Source organism: Chelmon rostratus, chromosome 19 (assembly GCF_017976325.1).
Source record: "Chelmon rostratus isolate fCheRos1 chromosome 19, fCheRos1.pri, whole genome shotgun sequence".
Lineage (NCBI taxonomy): Eukaryota > Metazoa > Chordata > Actinopteri > Chaetodontiformes > Chaetodontidae > Chelmon > Chelmon rostratus.
This window is the reverse complement of record NC_055676.1, coordinates 11,611,950-11,634,581: the sequence shown is the minus strand read 5'-3', so window position 1 is coordinate 11,634,581 and position 22,632 is coordinate 11,611,950. Positions and strand designations below refer to the sequence as shown.

Genomic DNA, 22,632 nt, shown 5'->3' with positions numbered 1-22,632 from the left:
GTGTGCATATTTTTGTTGAGTATGAAAATAAAGAGTAATAATGAAGTTTAATGAGCCTGTGCCATTGGGTCACAAGAATAGATTTTTATGATTTGGGACCTAAGTTAGAAACATTTAACCACGCCCCCTGTGGTGAGGTCAGGCTGTATGTCTGTGGAGCAGCAGGTACAGGATGTAATTCATGTTTAGACTGACAATTAGTAGGAAGACCCGTTAACCAGATGTTGATCCTGGTATAAAGGCTTACTGGAAAGGTTTCATCTTGTAGTGCAGCCACATCCTCTGGTCTGATTTTCTTTTTTGCTCACGCACACACACACACACACACACACACGCACACACACAAGCACGCACGCACACTCACACACACACTTGTGGTGGGGGACCCAGCTACAAATCTCTCCAATCACACATAGTTTCATCTGCACGCCTTTCAACAGGGATTACTTCATGTACACAAGGCTGTGTGTTCTCTTGCTCCCTCGCTCTCTCTCTAACACACACACACACACACACACACGGCTAACTAGGGTCTGTGGGTTTGGAGATGCAGATAGTTTGAGGGCTGCGGGGTCTGAGGTTGGCACTCCTCACACGATCAAACACAATGCAGAGACTCAAGTCTGTCTGAGCAGCACTGATTTAAAATGTGCTTTTTGAACTACCAGTGCTGGAAACAGCGTGGTTCCTACAGTGGTGACTGAGGCAGAAGATGAGATGTTGCTGTAGCATTCTATACTATTTGCCCACAGTTTTAGGGGACTGAAGAGTAAGTTCTGTCAGCCATCTCACAAGGAAACCCATGTTTTTATGAAAATTCAGAATGTGCACATACTAGATATTTGGTGTCTAGGCTATAACCTTATCATTACCCACAAACACACAACAGACTAAACACAGAAGAGATTGGGGGGGAGAACAGAATACTTCCCCCTGTATGTGGCTCATTCCCAAACACAGCACCTGCCAACACTGCATGACATATACAATCAAGAGAATTGAGTCAGAAACATTTTAAACCCAGCAATCTACCTGCTAGGCAGCATCTGGTAAGACAAATCAGTAACATAGCAAATCACTGGCTTGGAGCCAACTACCCCCTTTTGAAACTGCATGTGAAATTACAAATATCAGATTATCATCAGTAGCTGTATGCACTTAAAGGTTGGGATTGAGAGAAATTGAATGTAGCAGCTTAAACCTCAGAAGAAGAGGTCAGCATAAGAGGAAGTGAAGTGAAGCAAATTAACAGACACAACATTTCTTCCGAAGTGAAAGATGTCACCAATGCTCAGCCGCATATTAAGCATACAAACTAAAAAAAATTAATGTGAAAAAAGCCATGCTGAGTCGTTCCAATGAAGCAAAGGGAAACCAACCGGCCAAAACAACAAGGACAAAACCAAGTAAGCCCATCAAATGTATAATACTCAACCACTATGAGTATTTGTGAGATCAACTGCGTCATAACGCACACATCAAACAACAACCACAGGAAAACTGAAGACTACTCCACCACAAACGAAACCTCCATACATGAAATTAATTCACAATAACAGCATTGGCAGCCAGCGGGTGTACAGAGCAAACACACGTTAGCACAGTCTACAAACAGCAGTTAGCTTACCTTAGCTAGCTACTTAGCTAGGTGACAAGGAGGGTCTTTGGCATCTCAGGTAGCTTAGAAATCCTTCCGGAAGGCTTCAAAAAGCGGGACAAGGAACTCCCTCGGCACTTGACGTTACAATTGAGGCCCACGACGGATAATATAAACTGTGTGAAAAATATTATTTATCTACAAAGTCGTCCGTAAAGCAATAAAAACCAACGGACGGAATCTGACGTCCCGCGTTAGCATCTTCACTGAACGCTACTGGAGCTGCTGCGTAGCAACATTAGCGCAGTTTCACAGCGGATTAATTAGCTACAGGACTTCACGCGCAATTCAGCAGCACTGACCCCAAAAGAGTGGGCGGAGCAATGACGGTTTAAATTTGCCGCCTTTTTGCAACAAGTTAAAAAAACCTAAGATGTGTTTGAGAAACACACACTTTTTAACGATATTAGTAGCACCTATACAGGCAGCCGTAAACACATATCTATGTACTACAGAGGTCTAAATACAATAATCTGAAATAACATTGGCCCTAAGGCAGGTTCTTGGTTGTTATCTGTCTTGTTGCCAGGGGGAGCCAAACAAGGAGTCAATAGGAGCCCATAGAGCATTTTTGCCTCAGGCCCCCTATCATGTGTAGAATTTAATGAGTATTTTTTACTTTCAATTCTCATGTATATAGCCAATAACACTGTACTTTATTTCATTTTGAATGCAGGGCGTATTGTGCCATTTCTACTTTTTAAGCAAAATAATCTCAACACTTCATCTACAACTGCATATTTTCTTCACACACACATTCCTGCTTATTGACCTTATCAGACATGAAATCCATGTGTGTCTCATCATCAAATAGATTCAAAAGCATTCACTCACCATAACACGCCCTCGTCATAAATAATTAAATACCAAATTGCATGCGAGACCAGGCAAAACAGTGTTTTTTGTTGTTTTTCTTTCAGAGAGGACAGACTATCCCAGCAGGCAGGAGGGATGGAGGTTTATTGTGGCTGGAACATGCTGGCTATCCTTTAGTGCTCTGGGTAAATACTGGCAGTGTGACAATAGACCAGCTTGAGCTGAGGAGGCTGTCACCTCAGCACTTATCAGACCATGGATCTTCATGCTGTCTTTTCCACTTATCACTCACTCTCTCTCTCTCTTTCTCACACACACACACACCATTAGGACATACATGACCGTTGTTAGACCTCGAAATCCTCTAGATGCATGTTCCACAAGAAATAAATATCTGCAAGTAGTAACTTGGATAAAGAATTTACTTGTACTCTCATTCAAGAAGGTAATCATTTGAACATAATTTGATAATAATTCCTCACTCTTTTGTCACTATCGCTACATCTTGCCTCTGCTGTGGGAGTGACAGTTCTCCTCAGATCTCCTCCAGCCTGAGAGCTGATAACAGCCTGTCTGAGTGCTACTTGTTACAGGATGAAGCCACCCTCATCGCGCACGCATGCAATCCCCATCCTCATAAATCTATCTACGGTCTAATCTACTCCATCTCTATAGGCACCACTCCCCTTCTAAGTACCTCCAGTTCACTCTCCGCTGATGAAAAGCAATCAAGTGCTGCTTGTAGGTGAAAATGTTGCCCAAACAGATATTTGCGTTTGAGTCATTATCACAGCCCTCATGACGTACTCATGCAATCTCATTCTGTTGCACAGGGACACTTTGAGGTTTCAGCGGTGGCTTTCTTAACCAGCGTGCGCGTCTTCTCCCCACTATCCCTCATCAAGGCAGAGCTATTGTGTCCATTGTCTACGTTCATTTTTGGAATAGAAGAGATGCTCATTGCATGACACTGGTTGCAGGAAGGCAAAAAGAAACCCCCTCCCAGGTGTGCTTCAATGGCTTATCCGTGACTGGCTTTAACCTTAAGTTTTGGTATCTTTTGGAAAAAAAACATGCTGTAGTTGTACAGTTATCTTGAACACTTCAGCTGTATTTAATTACTGTTTCAGTGTGATAACAATTTGGAAACAGGAACATGATGCTATACAGTGGTTCCTACAGATAAGCCTCCCTGAAATATTTGGCCTTTGACTGTATTTCCTTTCTACAGTTAAAATAATTTATTTTTCCTAGCAGATTCACCTGCACTTTTGGCATGTTTTAAACCCCATCTTTGCCTCATCTTCTCAGCTTTGAAAACTCAACTATCAGAAGCACTGATTGCCAAATATAGCTCAAATTCTTTTGCACAGTATTTATTGTATAAAATCCCTTTCCTCTGTAAAACATCACTGCGTAGAAAAAGTATGTGTATGTGTGTATGGGTTGGGGCACAACTCTTTCCCCTCATGATCATCAAGGTAATTGCTGCAAATATTTGTGTTTTCAACCCCACCGTTTAAAACTGAACTGGTAACATTGCCATCAAAGCTGAGGTAGACCTCAGGGAAAACCTTGCAGATCAACTTGTTTATCATCAGGGATTTCAGTTGCACCTTTAAGAGTGTGAGGCAAGGAATGAGAACCTCAGGCTACATCTAGTGTAAATACACATTTATTAGGGATGAAAATGTTCCATGACAAACAAGAGGGGGGAAAACATTCACAGTACATCTCATCTCCCTACATGGTGCATTGAAACGTTGTACAACTTCAAACCCCCTTTGTTGCTCTGCACAAATAGCCTCTTTACAGAAAAAAGATAAGGGCACAGCGGGGCATATTGGCCATTGCAAAATTTGATTTTCCACCTCCCTTAAATTGATCAATACCTATACAATACAAAAAAATGGCAAGAATCTACAACTATTAAGCAGACATGCCAATCTAATAATCCCTAAAAACTGTATTTGCTTGTGTTAATTGACATGTAAGAACAATAACCCCTCGTGAGCAGTAATGACATCTGCAGCTCTTCACTTGCACAACATACAGTAAACTAGCCAGCAGCAAACTGAGGTCTGATGGTTTCAAACACAACGTGAACACACAACAGGAGGCAATTGGTCAGGTTAAGGACACGTTAATCAAGGTGTGTGGTGGTCCGTTACACATTCTGTGGTAGATTTCAAAGGTTATTGGTCAAATGAAGGTCCGATGGAAAGTTATTGGTCATTTTATGGAGAGGTAGGATAGTTGTCACGGTCAATGTATCAGGTCCCAGAATTAAACTATAATAACTTTCTTCTAACAGTACTGACTTAGTTATTATTAAAGTACTTGAATAGATATTAAAAGGTGTCAAAGACTGCCGACCTGTCACCTCATGAGCTATTGTTCCTCAAACCATATACCAGGAAAATGTGTTACCAATTCATTTACTGTATCATGATCATAAAAACTCACAGGATGTAAAGTAATAAAAAGAATGGCAGAAATCCTGAGCCAAGAAAAATTTCACTCGATGGACCTAAGTCTCTGGTGTTTTAGTTCGGTCGGCTCAGCTGTGTAAAGACAGATGTAGAATGGAGCTACTGCTATTGTGTCAGTGATCTTTCAAGAGTTAGCCACATGGTTATACAACAACCAATCAATCTATATTTGTGCTGTGGAATCTATCAAGACTGAGTGCAAAAGGGGACGTTTTGGCACACGTTAAGGTTTATGGCAAATGTTGGAAGGAAAGAAAAGAAAAGAAAGGAAAAAAACATTTAGGACTGCACACATCATAATAAAGTTGAACAATTCATGTATTCTGAAATGTGGCAAAAAAATGTAATTAACTGCATTGTAGCGCTAGACTCTTAACTAACAGTCAGGTTAACATCTGGCCCTACTTTACAAACAGTAATCCTTCATTTCTCTCCAGAGCAGTAATGAGGACACACATATTGGAGTGGATGAGCCACATTCACTTTAAAAAAAAGCCCCCTTTCTTTACCGTAAAGGCCGGCGGCTAGCTTCACATGTACTGTGATATCAGCACCACACAGGATGATGGGACACACCTGGTTCAAAAACATCATAAAATCCATTCAGCTATCAGAGCTACAAGAGTGTTTGTTTGTAGGGGTAGTGCAGCCTTTACTAGCCTCACAGGACAGCTGTGGCCCCATACTTAAAAGAGCCATTTGGTTTATTGCATTAAATGCTTGATAGACGAGGTTTGAATGGATTTTTAACTGTTTTTGGATCCATGTGTGATTGCTGGACTAGACTCATAAATGGAGGACACAAGACACACTCAAGTGAAAAGAAAAAAAAGCAAATAGCATGACTAGATTTCAATAACTGGCTATGGCTTCTAAAATGTGATCACACTAACATTTTCCAGGTTTCTGATAATTACTAGACTGTATACAAAAAGCTCTTAATACAGTATAAATCTGGAACTGAAAGAACTTTACAAAAACTTTACATAAACTATTCTGCTTTTTTTCTTTTTACTTGTACAGAAATGGAAGGCATGACTTTAACATTTCAGCAAATAGATCTATCAAAGGGAACATCAAATAATCCTACTAAAATAAGAGCAAACAGGGGCAAAAAAGGGGAAAGAACAGTCTTTACAGTGTGGAAAAAAACATTAGAGCTTAAGTGTCTCACACCGGTTCACCTTTACATATCTCTGCTTTTGTTCCTTTTCAATTCCAATGCACCTAAGATTTACTTTTCAACTGACTATTGACTATTTCCTAAAATGTCCTAACAGTGAAATTTAACACATCTAACATCTTAATGCATCTATATTTCTGATTGTTTTCCATTAATATAAGTGCCTAAAATGAAGACGACACTGTCAGATGCTCTCCAGATGACTGACCACATGTGCATGGTTGATCTACCCTTCCTTTGATTTCTAGAAATAAAAGACGTGTCAGAGAAAAAAAGAATCTGTATTTAGGTACACTGGGGTGGGAGCACTAATAGAAAAACTGCTTTCTGCATTGATTTGCTCCTACTGCACAAGTGTTTTTTGTTTGTTTGTTTTTTACAACAGACATTACAATTTCTCTTATCTACAGGTGATGGGAAGGGTGTGCCAAAAACCTTTTATCTTAGTGATCATCTTTGCTCAATCGGCTGACTCACAATCGGACAAAGAGGATCTTCATGCTGAGATATTTTTGGAATAACTTTGACTGGTTGTTTTCTACCTCCATGAGTGCTCTAAACGGAGGCATCTGCTAGCCCTGGAGTCCCCAGCCTTACTGGCTCTGGCTCTCGCGGACCTTGGCTTGAAGGGCATCGCAAGTCTTCTTGGCGTCGCCAAGCAACATAGCAGTGTTGGGCTTGTAGAAGATGGGGTTGTCAACAGCTGCATATCCCACACCCAGGGAACGTTTCATCACAATCACCTAGAGTAGGGGGGGACAGTCACATGCACACACACGTACACTCATTAGCCTCTAACTGGATGATCAGAAATGACAAACTGAAGAAGCCTTTTAAAAGAATGTCCGGCAGATGCAAACTAAAATAAAACCAGAAATGTAATGCAGATAAAGATTCTAACCCGAAAACCCTTTATGGTTTTTCTGTCAATCATTTCAATAAAAATTAGTTTTACTTTAGTTTCACTTCAACAAAAGTCTGAATGTGGTGTATGTGGAAGTAGTACATGTTCGTGTGTGTTCTCATGTGACTCATGCATGCATCACAGGGTACTTATAAATGCCTATTTAAAAGCATTTCATATTTCTTTTTTCATACACCCAAATTGTTTTACCCAAATAATCTGTGCACGTATCACTGTGTACATCTGTACGAGAGCGTGTGGTTAGGTCCGCTTTGATTTCCCCGGGGGGACAGTGGGTGGAATCTAGTGGGAGCGCCGTATAAATCCCAGATCTCGGAGCGGTGCCAGTGGGATGCTCTGAATGTCGTCATTCCAACAGCGACACAGTCACCGCTAATGGGATCAGGATGGGACTGCACCTGCAGCTGGAATTGTGTCTATGTATGTGAGCCTGAGCACATGTGTGTGCGTGAATGTGAGTATGCATTTCTTCTGTGCCTTCGAATGGAGGCCCCTCCACGGGTGTGGACAGCGATAAAAAGCAGTCCAGTTGTTGTAAAATCCTCCATTCCTCTTATCTTTTTGGGCTTCAGGACAACCTCATTATCACACATGAATGCACCAGATGTCTCACCTGCTTAGACTTCCAGACCTCCAGCACAGGCATACCAGCAATGATAGAGTTGGGATCTTCCTGGGCGGCTGAGTTCACTGTGTCATTGGCACCGATCACCAGGGTCAAGTCAGTGTCTGATTGGACAAAAATTAGAAAACATATCAAAAATCCTTTAACCTCATGTGCATTGAGTTTAATTAGTCTCAGCCTTGATCTCCATGATGTTATATCCTATCCAGTCTTTCGCTTTTCAACTCACATCTTATTTTGTCACACATGGGCCAAGCCCTAAAATAACAGTGCCTTTTAATCCTTTGAGAACTTCGACAACATGCCAAATTGCTACCGCTAGCAGCCACTTAGCTAAGCTAATTTTAGGTTGTGATGTTAACTTTGCTAAAGTAGGCAAGCTAAACTAATTCCATCTTCCCATCAGCATCTCTAAGGCTCACAAATAAATACGTTATATCTTGTACAAATCTATACAAATCTATACACAAAACCTATACAAATCTAAGTGCTAAAATGACAAGTTCATGCTAAGCTAACTGTCTCCTGACACTTTAGAGTGGACGTGAGAGTGGCATCGTCTCATTTAACTTTTGTTAAGCATTTCATAGCAGGTACAGTATGTAAAATGGAGAGAGGACTGGATCTTACCAGCGAAGTCTTCATTAATCTCATCCATTTCCAGGACAATATCATACGGGACACCAGCTTCAGCCAGAAGAACATTGAGCTGACCAGGCATACGACCGGCCACAGGGTGAATACCAAACCTGTGGAAACAAAACTGAATGAGTCCTGTAGAACAGTCCCTCCTCTAAACAGCAGATCAGGTTATTGACCAACATTAAGTAAAACCTCACTTTCTTAAATCAACAAGAAAGATGTGAAAAAGAGAAAGAAGGTCAAAATAACCAGTTAGAGAAAGAGACAAGAAGATGGGGATTTTGGAGAAGTGGAGTTGAGAGATGTTGTTGTGATTTAAGTCTGGTTACTCACACTTCCTACTGCACTACTCCACCATGTATTATTTCTCAAGTGTGTGCACATGTGTGTTATTGGGTGAACATAGCTCTCAAACTCAATTAACCATGTCATGTAATCAGTGTAGGAAAATTAACACCAGCCACTGAATCCTGGTGGCTGTCTCTCGCTCGAGCACTCTCGTTCCTTCTTTAACCTTCCCGCAGCTTTGTCGTGTGACCGTCAGACAAAGCTGTTGGAGATTTATTTTCTATTTGTTTGACGAGTTTAGGAGGATACACAGTGCAGATGGCCCGTCAGTTCTGGGATCTATTTGTGACTGTGGCTGCCGATTGAAAAAGTTAGTTTCTTCCCTTCATGTAATCCAACACAGTCTACAAGCATCTACAGTGGGAGGATGCAGAGGCTTCGGTCTTGTGCTTCCAAACTTCATACTGCTAATACACGGTAGTGTCCGAGGAAGAGGATTAAAATGGTGTGTAGTTCATTACAAAGGTGGAAGAGGTATAGAATGATCACACAGGCAGGTATGAAGAGTAAGAAGCAACAATCAAGAGAATGCATTGGAATACAGAACAGAGAAAAAGAGAAAATAGGAGAGATCAGGGTGAAGGTTTTTTTTCTGACCACCCACTTTCCTCTAATCAAGCACAAATGCTCTAAGTAGCAGCAGCTGCAACAGCCAGGATCAAACGACTGAGGCAGGACAATTACACAAGCTTCCGCTGTACCTTGTCCTTCCTCTCCTCTCTTTCAATTTCCCTTTTCTCATTCTTTCATCATATGTAAGTCTCTTCCTATCTATACTATCCCATCTTCTCCTCATCAAGCCCTAAAACCTCTTCTTTTCTGTCCTTCATGGTGCAGTTTACATCTTGTATTGAATAAAAATGTTTTACTTTGTTTCCTTCCCTCTCTCACGTACATGTGCATTCATCTATACTGTCTATATCTACATGTATACATACTGCCTATATCTATCCATCCATCTGTATTAATAATAACTTTTTTTATGGACATGTCTCAAACTACATTTATCACAACTGTTTACCTGAGACGCACTAGTTGCTGCAGTTTCTTTCCATTTAATGCGAACGACTACATTTTTATGACGCCTTTACCTGACTGTCTTTCCAGCATCTGTCAGCAACTTCACCAGCTCGGCGATGGGGTACTGGGCCTTTGCAGCACAGAGTCCATAACCTGAACGAAAGTTTAAAACAACAACAGGTGAAAATGAGTTCAACTTCTGCCACGATTTGACTGTCCAAGAAAATTTTGAGATGTGAGAAAAAGCACTTGTGTTGATGCCGATTTGACAGCAGGTTGTCTGGTGCCAGACATGACTGCTTGACCTCAGTGTACCCCACTTTAAAATATCTTCATGCAATGCAGTACAGTGTCTGAGCTGCAACAGTTGGTGATTAATCGAGTTGTTGATTGACAAAAAAAATAAACACCTTTTTCTGATAATTGATAAATCATTGGCTAAAATGCCAAATATACTCTTGTTCCAGCTTCTGATATGTGAAGATTTTCCTGATCTTATGGGACAGTAATGCCATTTAAATTTGTCACCTTCAGTGCGGAAAATCTGTGATGGACATTTTGCACTATTCTGTGACATTCCATTGACAAAATTAATTAAGAAAATAGTCTGGGGACAAATCGATAATGAAAAAAAATGGTAGTTGCAGACCTAGGCTGCACTGTTGCAAAGAAATGGGGTAAAACGCTCAACAGCACACAGTGAGCAAGCACATAAAATAAGCATAGTTACAAATGCTTTCTAACCTAAATTTAAAATGCTATCTTGAACAAATGCATTGTGATATGCAGCACAGCAGTCTGATTGACAGAAATCAACTTTCAACTGGACAACCAAGGTTGAAGCAGTTGTTTTAGCAAGGATTTAACCTACTGATGTGTCCTTGAGTAGAAGCTCAGGAGTCCTGTCCCCTCACTCTTTGAGCCTGCTCCGTGACGCCTCCTGCACCTTAATATGTTTTAATCATCACGCCATCGCTTCTGCGTCCGTGGAGCTAGACAGAGCTAGTGTGTGTCTGACACTTTACACATTTAACACATGATCCAGCTGGCTTCAAAAGTTGGGAAGTAATGTCTGTTTCTAAATAAATAACTAAATAAATCCTTCTCAAATATATATTTATTTCAATGAACTATTTATTAAATTATCTATTCATTTTTCTAACTTTATTTTTGTGATTTTGGTTATGGCTGCTTTCATGTACTTTTAAACACATATTTCATATGAAACATTTGGATTATATACATACATAAAATCATGCTACTTGCCTTTTAGTATAAAGCTGGCACTGAATTCAATACACAGTATATGTGTTTTTTCTCCAAGCCTCAGACCTCTTTCATGTTTAATAATGCTGGTGTGTGGTACTTGATTTTTATCACACATCACACACACAAACACACGTCAAACGGTCCAGTGGTGTTTACTAGCCTTGTCACAACAACCAGTCAGAAAGTGTCTTGTTACGACACACCAATCAAAATGACAAGGTTTCAGACTCGGCGCGGAGAAAGAAAAAAAAACAAAACGTGGTTTCAAGCACAACGATTTAATGGTTTTCACTTTTTTTCCCTCTCCATCATCACAATTCTTTCATTCCTTGTGCTTCCAATATTCTCTCTGGAGTTTTTCTTTTCTACAAGAAAAACAAGTGGACCCAGACCATGTGGAGATGGGCCAGACGAAGCCAGGAAAACACTTATGTTTATCAGGCAGAGTCTTAACCGTTTCCACAGATGTCAATCAGGCAAAGTGACTGTGACGGCTCCAATTAGGGCGAATGGTCAAAATGGAAACAAGGGGACTGACTGAAAGTCGAAGCTGGGTAACAATAGCATAGTAGAACTTAGCTACAGAGAAGAACTACACATTTAGATGGTACGTACTCTGAAGCTGATGTCATTTGCAAAGATTGCCTGTACACACCTTCTGATGTGATGTATGAACTTTTAACAAATATGCTTGGCATGTCATTGTATCAAAGACTGTGTAATGTCATATAAACTTTGCACTGACATTTCATACAATTGTTGTGACTACAGAGGGAAACGTCTCGGTAAAGTTATAACACTGCTGCACCCGGATCTAATCCCATATCAACAAAGTCTTAAGACCAAGTGTGTGACTTTCATGTCCTGCTTTAAAGGCTTTGTGATGCCCTGACTGACCTTCAGAGCCTGGGTAATTCATAAAAGTACTTTGACAGGTTCTATTATGATGTGTTTCTGCTTATTCTGATTCTCATATTTCACTGGTTTAAGTTTTTCTATAATCCTTCAAAAAAATGTCTGGCATTTTATTATTGGTCTTGTCTTGGTGTGGTATTGTTTGTAGACCATTTTGAGAGAAATCTTAAAAAAAACATAATTTTTCATTTCCACTCTTTCATTTCTCCCACTCTTTCCAACTCAACATTTCTTAGGCCTATTTTCTGTGTTTAAGCTTTTGTGTTAGTCTCGCAAAAGTAAGAAGGGAACAAAATGTTATCCACATTGGATGGTGTTCCATGCATCACTTCTTCTTCTCAGTCACGTCACCACTTTAAGTTTGCAATTCTTGTAAATTGCAGAGGTTTCCTCTGAAGAGTTTTTGTATATAGGCACTCAGCACTGTGACTGGAATCACCAATTTGCAGGCCTTTAGTCTGTGTTTACATGTACCCACGTGAGTCAAACAACTCCATGGAACTGCTGGGGCTAGTTCACATCAGTCTGGCGAGAGGACTGAAATGTCACAGGGCCACACAATGATGATTTTAGGACAGCAGCACCAAGGACTTTCGTCATCGTCCGAGTGGGAGGTTCAGACATGTATTTATGGTCAAATACTGAAAACATGTGAAACGGGGAAAAGCATGAAGCTGGAACAAAGGTTGGACCCTGTGCTGTAACCCCCAAAAAAGGAACTAGAAGCCAATTTTGAACGTAGTACTTGAATTGTCAACAAAAACCCAGCATGCCCTCATTCCATCTAATTTTCCCTTGACCTTGCATATATATGCTGCACTGTAGAATGTCTATTTACCAGGGACTGACGACCACACAGAGACCCAAGAGGGTGTGTGTGTGTGTGTGTGTGTGTGTGGCCACTCTACCCATGACTTGTCAATTAGCCTAGCAAAATGGTGATGTAACATGGTTCAGGAAAAGGTTAAATAAACAGAACACACACTTTGCTAATGCTGGAAAAAAAAGTGACTGGCAAAGTCAAAGTGCCATGTTTTTCCACTTGCATACAAGACGTTTGAAGTTTGTGTGTGTGTGTGTGTGTGTGTGTGTGTGTGTGTGTGTGTGTGCGTGCATGTGTTACCTGGAGTGATGATTATGTTCTGGGCCTCTTTAATCATGTCGACGGTCTGATCCACGTTGACCTCTGTGTGTGTGCCCGTGATCTCCATTGGTTTTCCTGTGCCAGTGGAGGATGTGCCGTAACCTCCCAAGATCACGTTAGCCAGTGAACGGTTCATAGCCTGAGAGGGACAGAGAGGTATTTTGTATTTCCTTTTGTTTGACTGTTTCACCTTTTGCTTGCACTTTATTGACTGTGTGCAGCAAAACAAAGCAATCAGAAGAAATTTGAGAGGAATATTTCCTCAAAAAAAGTGGGACCTGAGATTTTACTGTCCAGCTTCCAAAAACGCTGGGGCACTTTTGAACAGATTGTACAGAATGCAATCATTTGCAAACAAACTGTGTTTACCGACAGTGGTAGTCCATGAAGTTCTATCCTTTATCCACAAAGTGGTGAAGCTCGCTCCATCCTTGCTCGTGAACGACTGAGCCTTTCCAGGATGCTCCTTTGATACTATCACCTGTTACCAATCAACCTGTTCCAGACAGGTGTTTATGGAGCATTGCACAACCTCCACAGTCTTTTGCTACTCCTGTCCCAACTTGTTTGACATTAAATTCAGATAAGCAGATATTTACAAAAATCAATGAACTTGATTAAATATATTCTCTTGGAATGGTTTTCAATTGAGTATATGTCAAAAAAGGATTGGCAAATGATCATATTCAGTTTTACTTATGTTTTACAACAGCGTCCAAACTTTCTGGAATCAGGGTTGTAGTCAGGATAGGGGCTATACTATGGCAAAGTTAGAGTCCCTCCTGGTGGACAGCAGAGGAACAACCGCACAAAACTGTGCGCTGATCTACAAAACACATCAAATGCTTCACTTTAGAATTTTGAACAGTGTTGCTGAGCCTCAAGGCAGCGGCACTACGATGTATGTTCTTCAAACTGAGACTCACCACACACATAATATACGACAGGATGGCTCCAGATGAACCAATGAGAGCTCCGACGATGGTCAGCAGGTTGTTGTTGAGCAGGAAGCCTTCGGCACACAGGGCCCAGCCTGAGTAACTGTTCAGCACTGTGATCACCACCGGCATGTCAGCACCTCCGATAGCTGCTGTCAAGGTTATGCCCTAAAAGGATAGAAGAAGAAAACAGGATCTGAGTTTTCATCTACTGCTGTAATCAGATTAGCTATAAAAGAAGAAGAAGAGGAAAGATTAGCAAAAAGTTGAAAGAATTAAGAAATTCTCCCTCCAGTGATGCACTGGTTGACCTTCATAAGGATGCCTTTAAAAAAATATTTCTCTTCCATGAGAGAGAAATCAGCCTCTCCAGCTTCACTTACATTTTTCATAATCAAATCCACTTGTTCTCTGTCCCTCCATCATCTGTACACTTTTTGTTTAACGAGGGCCAACTGTAGTTATCAGTTACTTGTTTCAGTGCGCACAGGTGCACATCATCGATTGCTCTCCTTGACACACTGTAGACTTCTTTTTAGGAACGTGTGCAAGTAAAGACACATGCACGCACGCACGCACGCACGCACGCATGCACACACAGTGGATGATACATTATACTGCAATCTAAAGTCTGATTAGAGATCAGACAGCTATTTTAAACCAGTTCATTTACAACTGAACAACACGTGGGAATATGCAGGTAAGCAAAATGCTGAAACAGCAACACATTACTGCATATTCTATTTTCAGAGGCTGTAAAAGTCAAAAATTTAACATGAGCAGGGATAAACTACCAACGCACATCAAGACTACAGAATTTCGCAAGAAAAACCTTTCCTGATCTGGTCAGTTGATGTATTTTCTTCTGATCCCACAGTGTAAACTGATGGCTGAATCACTGATGACCTGTCATGTTCAATGGCGACGTGACTGCTATATGCAAAGTTAGGAAATGTTGCTTCTTTTTAAAATTCTCTTTTTTAATGTTAATGTATAATCATATTTTTTGTATTCTGCAGATGCCATTTTTAATTGTCTACTGCAGAAATAGGGCTACATGTCAAAAGTGGCTGAAGTTGAAGTAGCAGAATTGCAGTTTAGTACTACTGAGGAAAAAATATCTGCATTGCAATGTTGGATGTGGACATCTTTGTCCGTACCATGTTAACAAAAGTTTAAGTGCCCCACCAGTGGGAAATGTGTTTTTTTTCTTGTTCCTACAGTTGTTTAAGCTTCACTGTGCAGGTTGATGTTTTTGCTGAGTTTGACACTAGAAGCCTGTTGTCACTGTTAAAGTCCAAATTTTCTTTGTGCTCATTGAAATTCTGCTTTCAAGAGGCGGGCCCACGAGCATGATTTGTGACATCATAAATGGTTTGGAAGCCAATCCCCGGTCCAACATTCAGCATATGCAAGTATGGTGTGGAAACATGAGGCCTCCACATAGCCACACACACTGAGAGTGCACTTCACAGTGAAGCAGGAGACTTGCTGTGCCCTGCAGTTAAACTTGTGAAATGAAAAATATTTGTATATTCATATATTCTGGAATTTTTAATGAAGGAGAAGGAGTAGGTGTCATTTTAAGGATTTTAATGTGGTGATAATACTTTTTTTTATGCAAAACCCATGTCAGACACACATTGGACATTTTTATGTGTGTCTTCATACATGTGTGGAGGGGATCTTTAAGCATGACTCAACAAGGGTGGAGACCAATATAAGTGTCAAACACAAGCAGGAACTTGGCAGTTTTACAAAGTCCAGCCTGTTTGCCACCATAGCCACCAGACTATTAACAGCTCTGTGCTCAACTGACTGAATTTCTGGGCAGCTACTGTTACCGTTGCAATAAGCCTCTTGACTTGTTTTTTAGTTTTACTGTCGCTTTTCTCACATATTACAACCTGGTCTGTCTTCCAACATAATTTTTTCTGACTCTTTTATGCCTTTTCCCCTTCCTGAAGTCTTTTAACAACACATGTTCTGGCTGTCAGCATGTAAGAAAATTCCAATCTGCAATATTTACTAAAAGTTCAGATTTTTCTATTGACGGGTATCACCGAGTGCAAAAACAGACTCCAGACACACACGCCATACCATGACAGTGGAGAGAACAGAGACAGATCCGAGACAGGTGAGGCCTGTGGTGTAACTGGGATCCAGCATGTAGGGAATCATCCCACCAACGCTGGCTGCCATAAGGGTGGCGTTCAGAGCATGACGAGCAGGGAGCATCAGGGGAGCGCTATTCAGAATACCTGCATGGAGAGAAGAGGGCGGGAGAGCAAGGATGAAAGGGAGACAAGGGAAGAGACTAATAACTGTGAATAAAAATGTTTAGCTATTTAGCATTCAGCTGTGAACCTTTCTTTGAAAGCTATAAATCAAAACAGATGACAAAAGCTAATTTAGCTTGTACATTGAGCATTCCTCTTCAGATTTATCCTTCAACAGCCACCGCTTCAGACTTCTCATTACCTGCATGTCAAGTTCATGCATAATTTGCCCTTGTGAAACACTTGCAGCCTACATGGAAATTGTAGTGTGGATGGCCAGGACTGGTGCCAGCACATGAACTTGATGAACCCTTTTTTTTTTTCCTCCTTTTCCCTTCACAGCAGGGAGAAGTGGGTATGAAGCATCAGACCTTCTCTTTTTGATAACTACAGTGTAGTCAAGCTGATACATCAGCCGTCTGCAGCGCTCTTAAGAAATAAAGTATGTACTTTAAATCTAGTTTTGAGGCTTCACATTGACAAAGATAGTATGCTGCAGTTATTACCCCTAAATATTAAAGTATGGTGATCTGTACAGCTCACTTAACTGCTGGTAATGGACTGGACAAAGAATCCAAAGATTACACCAAATAGATGTTTGCAATTGTTCAGACAAATAAAATACAATGAAATACCAAGTTGGAATGAGCTACAACCATAACCAAGGATGCATCACACTAAAAAAAAAAAAACTGTCTTGGTTTGTGAAAACACAACTATAGTAATGAGAAGAAGAGAGACAGACATTTTGAGAATTTCAATCGAATTCCCATCAAAGGTTTTCCCAATGTGTATCACGCAATGTAACATCTGTAGTATATAGAGTCAAACAGCAAATTTATAATGGGCTATATTTGATAAGCACTTTAGGCCTTCTCTTTGTCTTCCTGTGTCATCAACTATGTGGTGAATGTGCCTCAATACATGTTTGTCTGTATGTCTGTATATTAGTATACTGTAAGTGTAAAAATGTTTGCTTTCAGGGGAATCTGAAGTCTGTACAACTGCGATTCACCTTGCAGTTTGCCATATGCCACCAAAGAGCCACTGAAAGTGATTCCACCGATGTAGGTGCCGAGGTACGCGACTATCTTGGTGAGGTTGGCTGCAGGGTCGGTGGCAAAGTGCGGGTACTCGACCATGTATTCGGCCACACAGGTGAGCACGGCAGCCAGGCCCACCAGGCTGTGGAAGGCGGCAACTAGCTGGGGCAGGTCAGTGATCTGGATCCTCTTAGCAATGGCCAGACCTAAAGTGAGAGAGAGGGTGAGCGAGATAGCAAACAAATAAAGTGCAGTGGCCCTGAAGGACACAAATAACATGCAAATCACAAGCATGTGCACACACACTCAAGAGGACTGCTCGGAAGAGGGTCCGTCTGAGGAGCCAGGTGTTGCTGATGAAGCCTGTTCGGGGAAATTCCATGTTTGTGAGTGGGTCTGCACTTTGTGCGTGTGTGTGTGCTGTGGGAAGCCTTACAACATTACTGTATCTGGAAAAGAGCATTATTATCTGTGTGGATAGTTTCGTCTAGGTTTCAGCTTTGTTACTGGAACAATTAGCATTACAATGATCAAACTGTCCTGTGCGAGCGAGAGAAAGTGAGTAATACATGATGATGACCATTTCAACAGACCTCCTGGGTCTAGCGGCTAGTTAGTCATGTTGCGTTTGATGAAACATCAGAGTCTCTGTGCTCTGCACACCTGTTGCTTAATCTGGCCAAGATTGGAATACATGCACACACACACACAAACTATGCAAAACCAGCATCCATTAATTTACATCTGCTGCAACACATGTCTGGAAGTATTAGAGTTTGCCTGTAAGCCTGCCTTCTCCTACGTTCGACATGAATCCATACAGACTCACCGGCAGAGCCACCTACAGCCATGGCTGCACTCATCTGTGCCAGGAGCTCAGGACTCGGCTTGAGGGCGCCCAGAGTGGCAGCCAGCCCCCCTGCAACTCCCATCATACCCAAAGCGTTACCCAGGCGGGCTGTTTTCTGGTTGGAAAGGCCAGCCAGGGCACCGACACAGAACAGACCTGAGCCCAAGTACATCATCTGGTGAGAGAAAGAGACAGAACGGAAAAAGGGTGATTGCAGACAAGGATTGAGGGACCACAGAATGAGAAATAAGGCCAAATGATTTACTTGGATGTTCTTGTACAACATCTGGGCAAACAAAGAATACATTTGGAGGATAATTAGCTGACTTTTAAATAGTCGTGGGCTCGTTTGCGCCAATTCTGAGAAACTAAGAGAGTATTGGTACGAAACCACAAATACACACACAATATGTGGACACGGCATAAACATCCTCTCACACCTGCTCAATGTTGTATCCTGACTGCAGAGCAGCAGCGTAGCCACCGACAAAGACACCACCAGGAAGCAGATAAAGGTAGTTGTACTCTGGAGGATCAGTAGGACGCTTGAACATGTCCAACATCTTCTTAGTTACAAGGAAACCACCTGGGTGAGAGAAAGAGAAAATGAATACACCTGTATGCACAGTGGCACTAAATCAGGTTTAACGCTGCTTTACAGAACAAAAGGAGCAGCAATATGCAAAAAAAGATTAATGATAAAGTGCAAGATAGCAACAAATGAGAGTAAGAGGTGTTGAGGCAGAGATGTAAAGGCCGGGAGTCAAGGCACATGAAGGACATGAAAAATATCTATTTTTAGACAACAGGTGTTTTAAAGCCAATGGCTAAAAACAGTTGCCAAGCTCAATAACCAATGTTAGGAATTTAATGAGTCTACTTCACGTCAGTGTAAATATTTCAAGAAGAAAACCTCAAAAGTGTCAAACTGGGACCAGACGGTGTCTCACTGCTTTACAGGAGGAGATCACATTACCGTGTGTATGTCTCTCTTTTTCCCCTCTGGCACGACTGCAGCCTCGTGCGCACACATGCACCCATACGTACAAGGGTGAATCGGAGGCTAGCACCTGTTTCTTTCCAGTTCGTGTAATTTTAGTACTAGACTGTTAAAACATGTAATAATAATAATCTGAATATTATTGCAGACCAATCTGAGTCAATATATTAATATGGAGGAATGTCCACGTATTTGAACAACGCAAAGGCAGTATACTCTCATTTCTTTTGGTTATTTATTTATTTATTCTTTTAGCTTTACCCAGAATGGGTCTGTTGACACTTTGTTTGGAAAGTTCTTAGTTTAGACTGGTCACATGCTAACATTAGCTGAGGTGAGGGTGATGGGGATTACCTGATTAGTTTTCATCAGGTATTTGGTCATAAAACAAAGTCACCTGACGTTAAAAAAGTCAGTGCTAAAATTCAGCTTGATGGTGACATCAATGTCTGTAATTAATGGCATTCCATTTTTTTGTTAAGACTTCTCCCTCAAAATCACCAATGTCAATCTGTTGGAGGGTCACCAAACTCATTAGCATTAGTCAGCTGCAAACTATGACTAACTATACTAAATAATGTCAATGTGTTTTTTACGGTTATTCAGTTCATATTGTTTATTCAGTTCATTGGGGATATTTTAGAAGTACTCCTTTTCTCTCAAACTTCTGACGTTATCGGTGCATCTAATGGAGTTTGATTGACAGTAATTTAAAAGTTTGAAATGAAATGATTTGATTGTAGATTAAGATCATTTTATCCTATAACCATAGACTGAGAACTTATGGCTTTTCATGCTATAATACACAGTGGACGGAACCACCGGGGCCATCCATTGGTTTGTGCACTACTGTTCTGAAGCCTCGAGGTTGGCATAATGGCTGTCACCATCTTTTGGAGCCAGATGTGAACATATTTGAACAAGAGGGCGGAGATGGGGAGGATATGCATTGCTATACCTCTAGTCTGATTGGATCTGACTGAGAGGCTGAGAACACCTTGTCAATCACAAGGTAGCCACAGTTTTATTAGGGTTTTTTTGCTCTAAATGGAACAACAACTTACAAATGAACTTCATGTTAAGGAGACTTGCAACTGAGACCATAAACTCATTAGGAAACTGTTTACTGAGTAATAAATCAGGTGAGATGTTGGGTCATTTTCTCATAAGCTTACATACAAGTAAGACTTCTTGTTGCAACCTGTGGAGTCGCCCCTTGCTGGCCGTTACAAAAAATGCATGTTTGAGGCATTTCCGCATTGACCTGTATGCTACGTTCACTTTTTCTACTGTCTAAGCATAAAATATACAACTCTTCCTCTGAGGTTATGATTTCTTCTCAAAGGAGAGCACAGGACATGTGATTTACAGAAAACATGCATGCTGGAGCAGAAAAAAAAAACATGCAATATCAAAAAATATAGACTCTGATGAGACCTGATAGCGCACATTGACATTTGGGTTATGAGAAACTGAACATATTTAGCTCAAGATATTCAACAGACCCAGGTGTTTTCCATGCATTCACACATCTTACTACTGTGGAGACACGGAGGGAACAAGAAGCTATGGCCAGGGACCTGTTCCTCAAAACAGACACAAACCGAAAAATGTCAGGGTCTGTTTTATTAGAGCCAAATTTCACTATTGTGTTTTGTCAATTTCCATGGAATGAATTTTTCTGTTCCCAGGGGTTTATGGGTAATGTGGCAAACCACTTAGAAATGTGCGTGTGGAACCAAACCCATGGAGAACATCAAAAATGAAATTAAACCACCGGTAAGAAACTAGGTATGTCTATAAAGGCTGCAGTATTTCAGCATGCTTTTGTTAACGGTAAATTTAAAGAAAACCTTAAAAAAAAACTAATAGGTGGTTTGTAACGTCACAGAGCTTAGAGGGCCAAAGACTTGCGGCAGGCTTCACAGCCTTGTCTCGAACTTCAAACTGCAACACTCACACATAAAACTCAAAGACGCTTTTGGTGCATTTTTAACAAACAAGCTGAACTGCTCGATTAAGCAAGTTAACTTTGTTCGCTTACATCAAAGTCTCCCCTGGTGTCTAGCTGTGAGCTAATAGGAGAAATTAAAACAAATTTGTGGCTCGGCCCTGGAGGAACACTTGGTTTCCCAGGACCATTAGAGAGTGATGAGTATTATAATGACTCCAGGAACACTTTGTCATTATAATGGGAATTATTCAGGGTAATAGCAGGAATGAATGTGTGTGGTCCGAGCCAGAGCCACCGACTCTGGTGGGAGCAGGTGGGTAAGACAGGGCAGCTGCAAAACTTGGGTTTCATGTAATTTCATGGGTTTTTTTTCGATCAATATAAAACCCTTCAATCTTCAGCCCAAGTTGATATTTTGCTGGCTAAAGGTTGCTGTAACTGGCAGGGATCACTGTGAGGTGTCTATGTGCAGGTGACTCACCAGCAATGTTGACTGAGGAGATGAAGGCAGCCAGCAGAGCCAGTGTCTCAGCAGTACTTGTTGGGGTGTAGCCACCTCCCATCAGGGACAGACCACCCACAGCTGTCAGACCTGCAGAATGAGGCTATTTTAGTATTCATGAACCTCCACTTTCCTAATTTATTATACAGGACATTGAGAACTGTGGTGAAGAGGTTACAAAATCAACACGGAATGCACATCTACAGACATTTTATAGTTGTCGTCTTAAGCTCAGAGGACTCTGTTTGTTTCCCAGATTGGAAACAGAAAGAAATAGGAAGATTTAGAGATAAAGAAAAAGAGAGGGAGAGAGAAAGAGAGGGAGAGTGTTTACCAAAACAGGCTTAGGAAACCTTGATAACATCAGCCCTGTAATGACTTACAGGCAGTAAGATGCAATACACAGCACCCTGGGAGCCTGCATTCACACGGAATCGTGTTTGTGTACAATTTAGGTTGACTAGCAGGTACATAGCGTGTATGCATGTTTTAGGTATTACACATACCTTTATAATGAGGCAAATGTGAAGTTTGACCTTCTCTCGCTAGTTTCCTTTTTTCAAGCTTTAAAACCATGTGTGCATCACAACTCCTAAGCAAAGAAAGTTTCAAATCGCTGCCAAACATCATTTCACAACTTCTACTACGTGAATACCATGCAACATGAAGCCAATTGAAAATTCCTATTGTTCAAAGGCAAAAGCAGCAGGAAACATGCATATTATTGTGATGAGCATATAAAAAAAGAGACTTCACATGAAAAACAAGTTTTCATTTTGTTTCAGTTTGGTTTCTGACATTAAAACACCTGAAAATATGTCCGGATGCCATCAATCCACTCTTTTCTCCTCTGACTACTATTAAGTGTGTTTTGCTCTTTTTCTTTGATACCAAGTTCATACAGATGCTAGTGTGCCAACGTGCATTGGGTCAACTCTACCTGTCTACTCACACACAGCTCACATCCCATCTGCAGCTTGTTCAGTATGCTTTCAAAAATACAAGTGTTTTTTGGTGTTCAGTAGCTGTG

General features: G+C 41.0%; 1 protein-coding gene across 1 annotated transcript in view; it reads right to left on the bottom strand.

Moving 5' to 3' along the window:
• Window positions 1–4,132: 4,132 nt before the first annotated feature.
• Window positions 4,133–22,632, bottom strand: part of nnt (nicotinamide nucleotide transhydrogenase) — a 33,275-nt gene continuing 14,775 nt past the window's right edge. The window contains exons 12-22 of the mRNA XM_041960775.1: window positions 21,582–21,692; window positions 18,587–18,732; window positions 18,126–18,321; window positions 17,269–17,502; window positions 16,075–16,235; window positions 13,963–14,142; window positions 13,016–13,175; window positions 9,780–9,861; window positions 8,329–8,447; window positions 7,687–7,802; window positions 4,133–6,891 (exon numbers count right to left, since the gene is read on the bottom strand). Coding sequence (XP_041816709.1) covers window positions 6,742–6,891; window positions 7,687–7,802; window positions 8,329–8,447; window positions 9,780–9,861; window positions 13,016–13,175; window positions 13,963–14,142; window positions 16,075–16,235; window positions 17,269–17,502; window positions 18,126–18,321; window positions 18,587–18,732; window positions 21,582–21,692 — 1,655 coding nt within the window. The 3' untranslated portion in view covers window positions 4,133–6,741. The remainder of the gene's footprint in view (window positions 6,892–7,686; window positions 7,803–8,328; window positions 8,448–9,779; window positions 9,862–13,015; window positions 13,176–13,962; window positions 14,143–16,074; window positions 16,236–17,268; window positions 17,503–18,125; window positions 18,322–18,586; window positions 18,733–21,581; window positions 21,693–22,632) is intronic.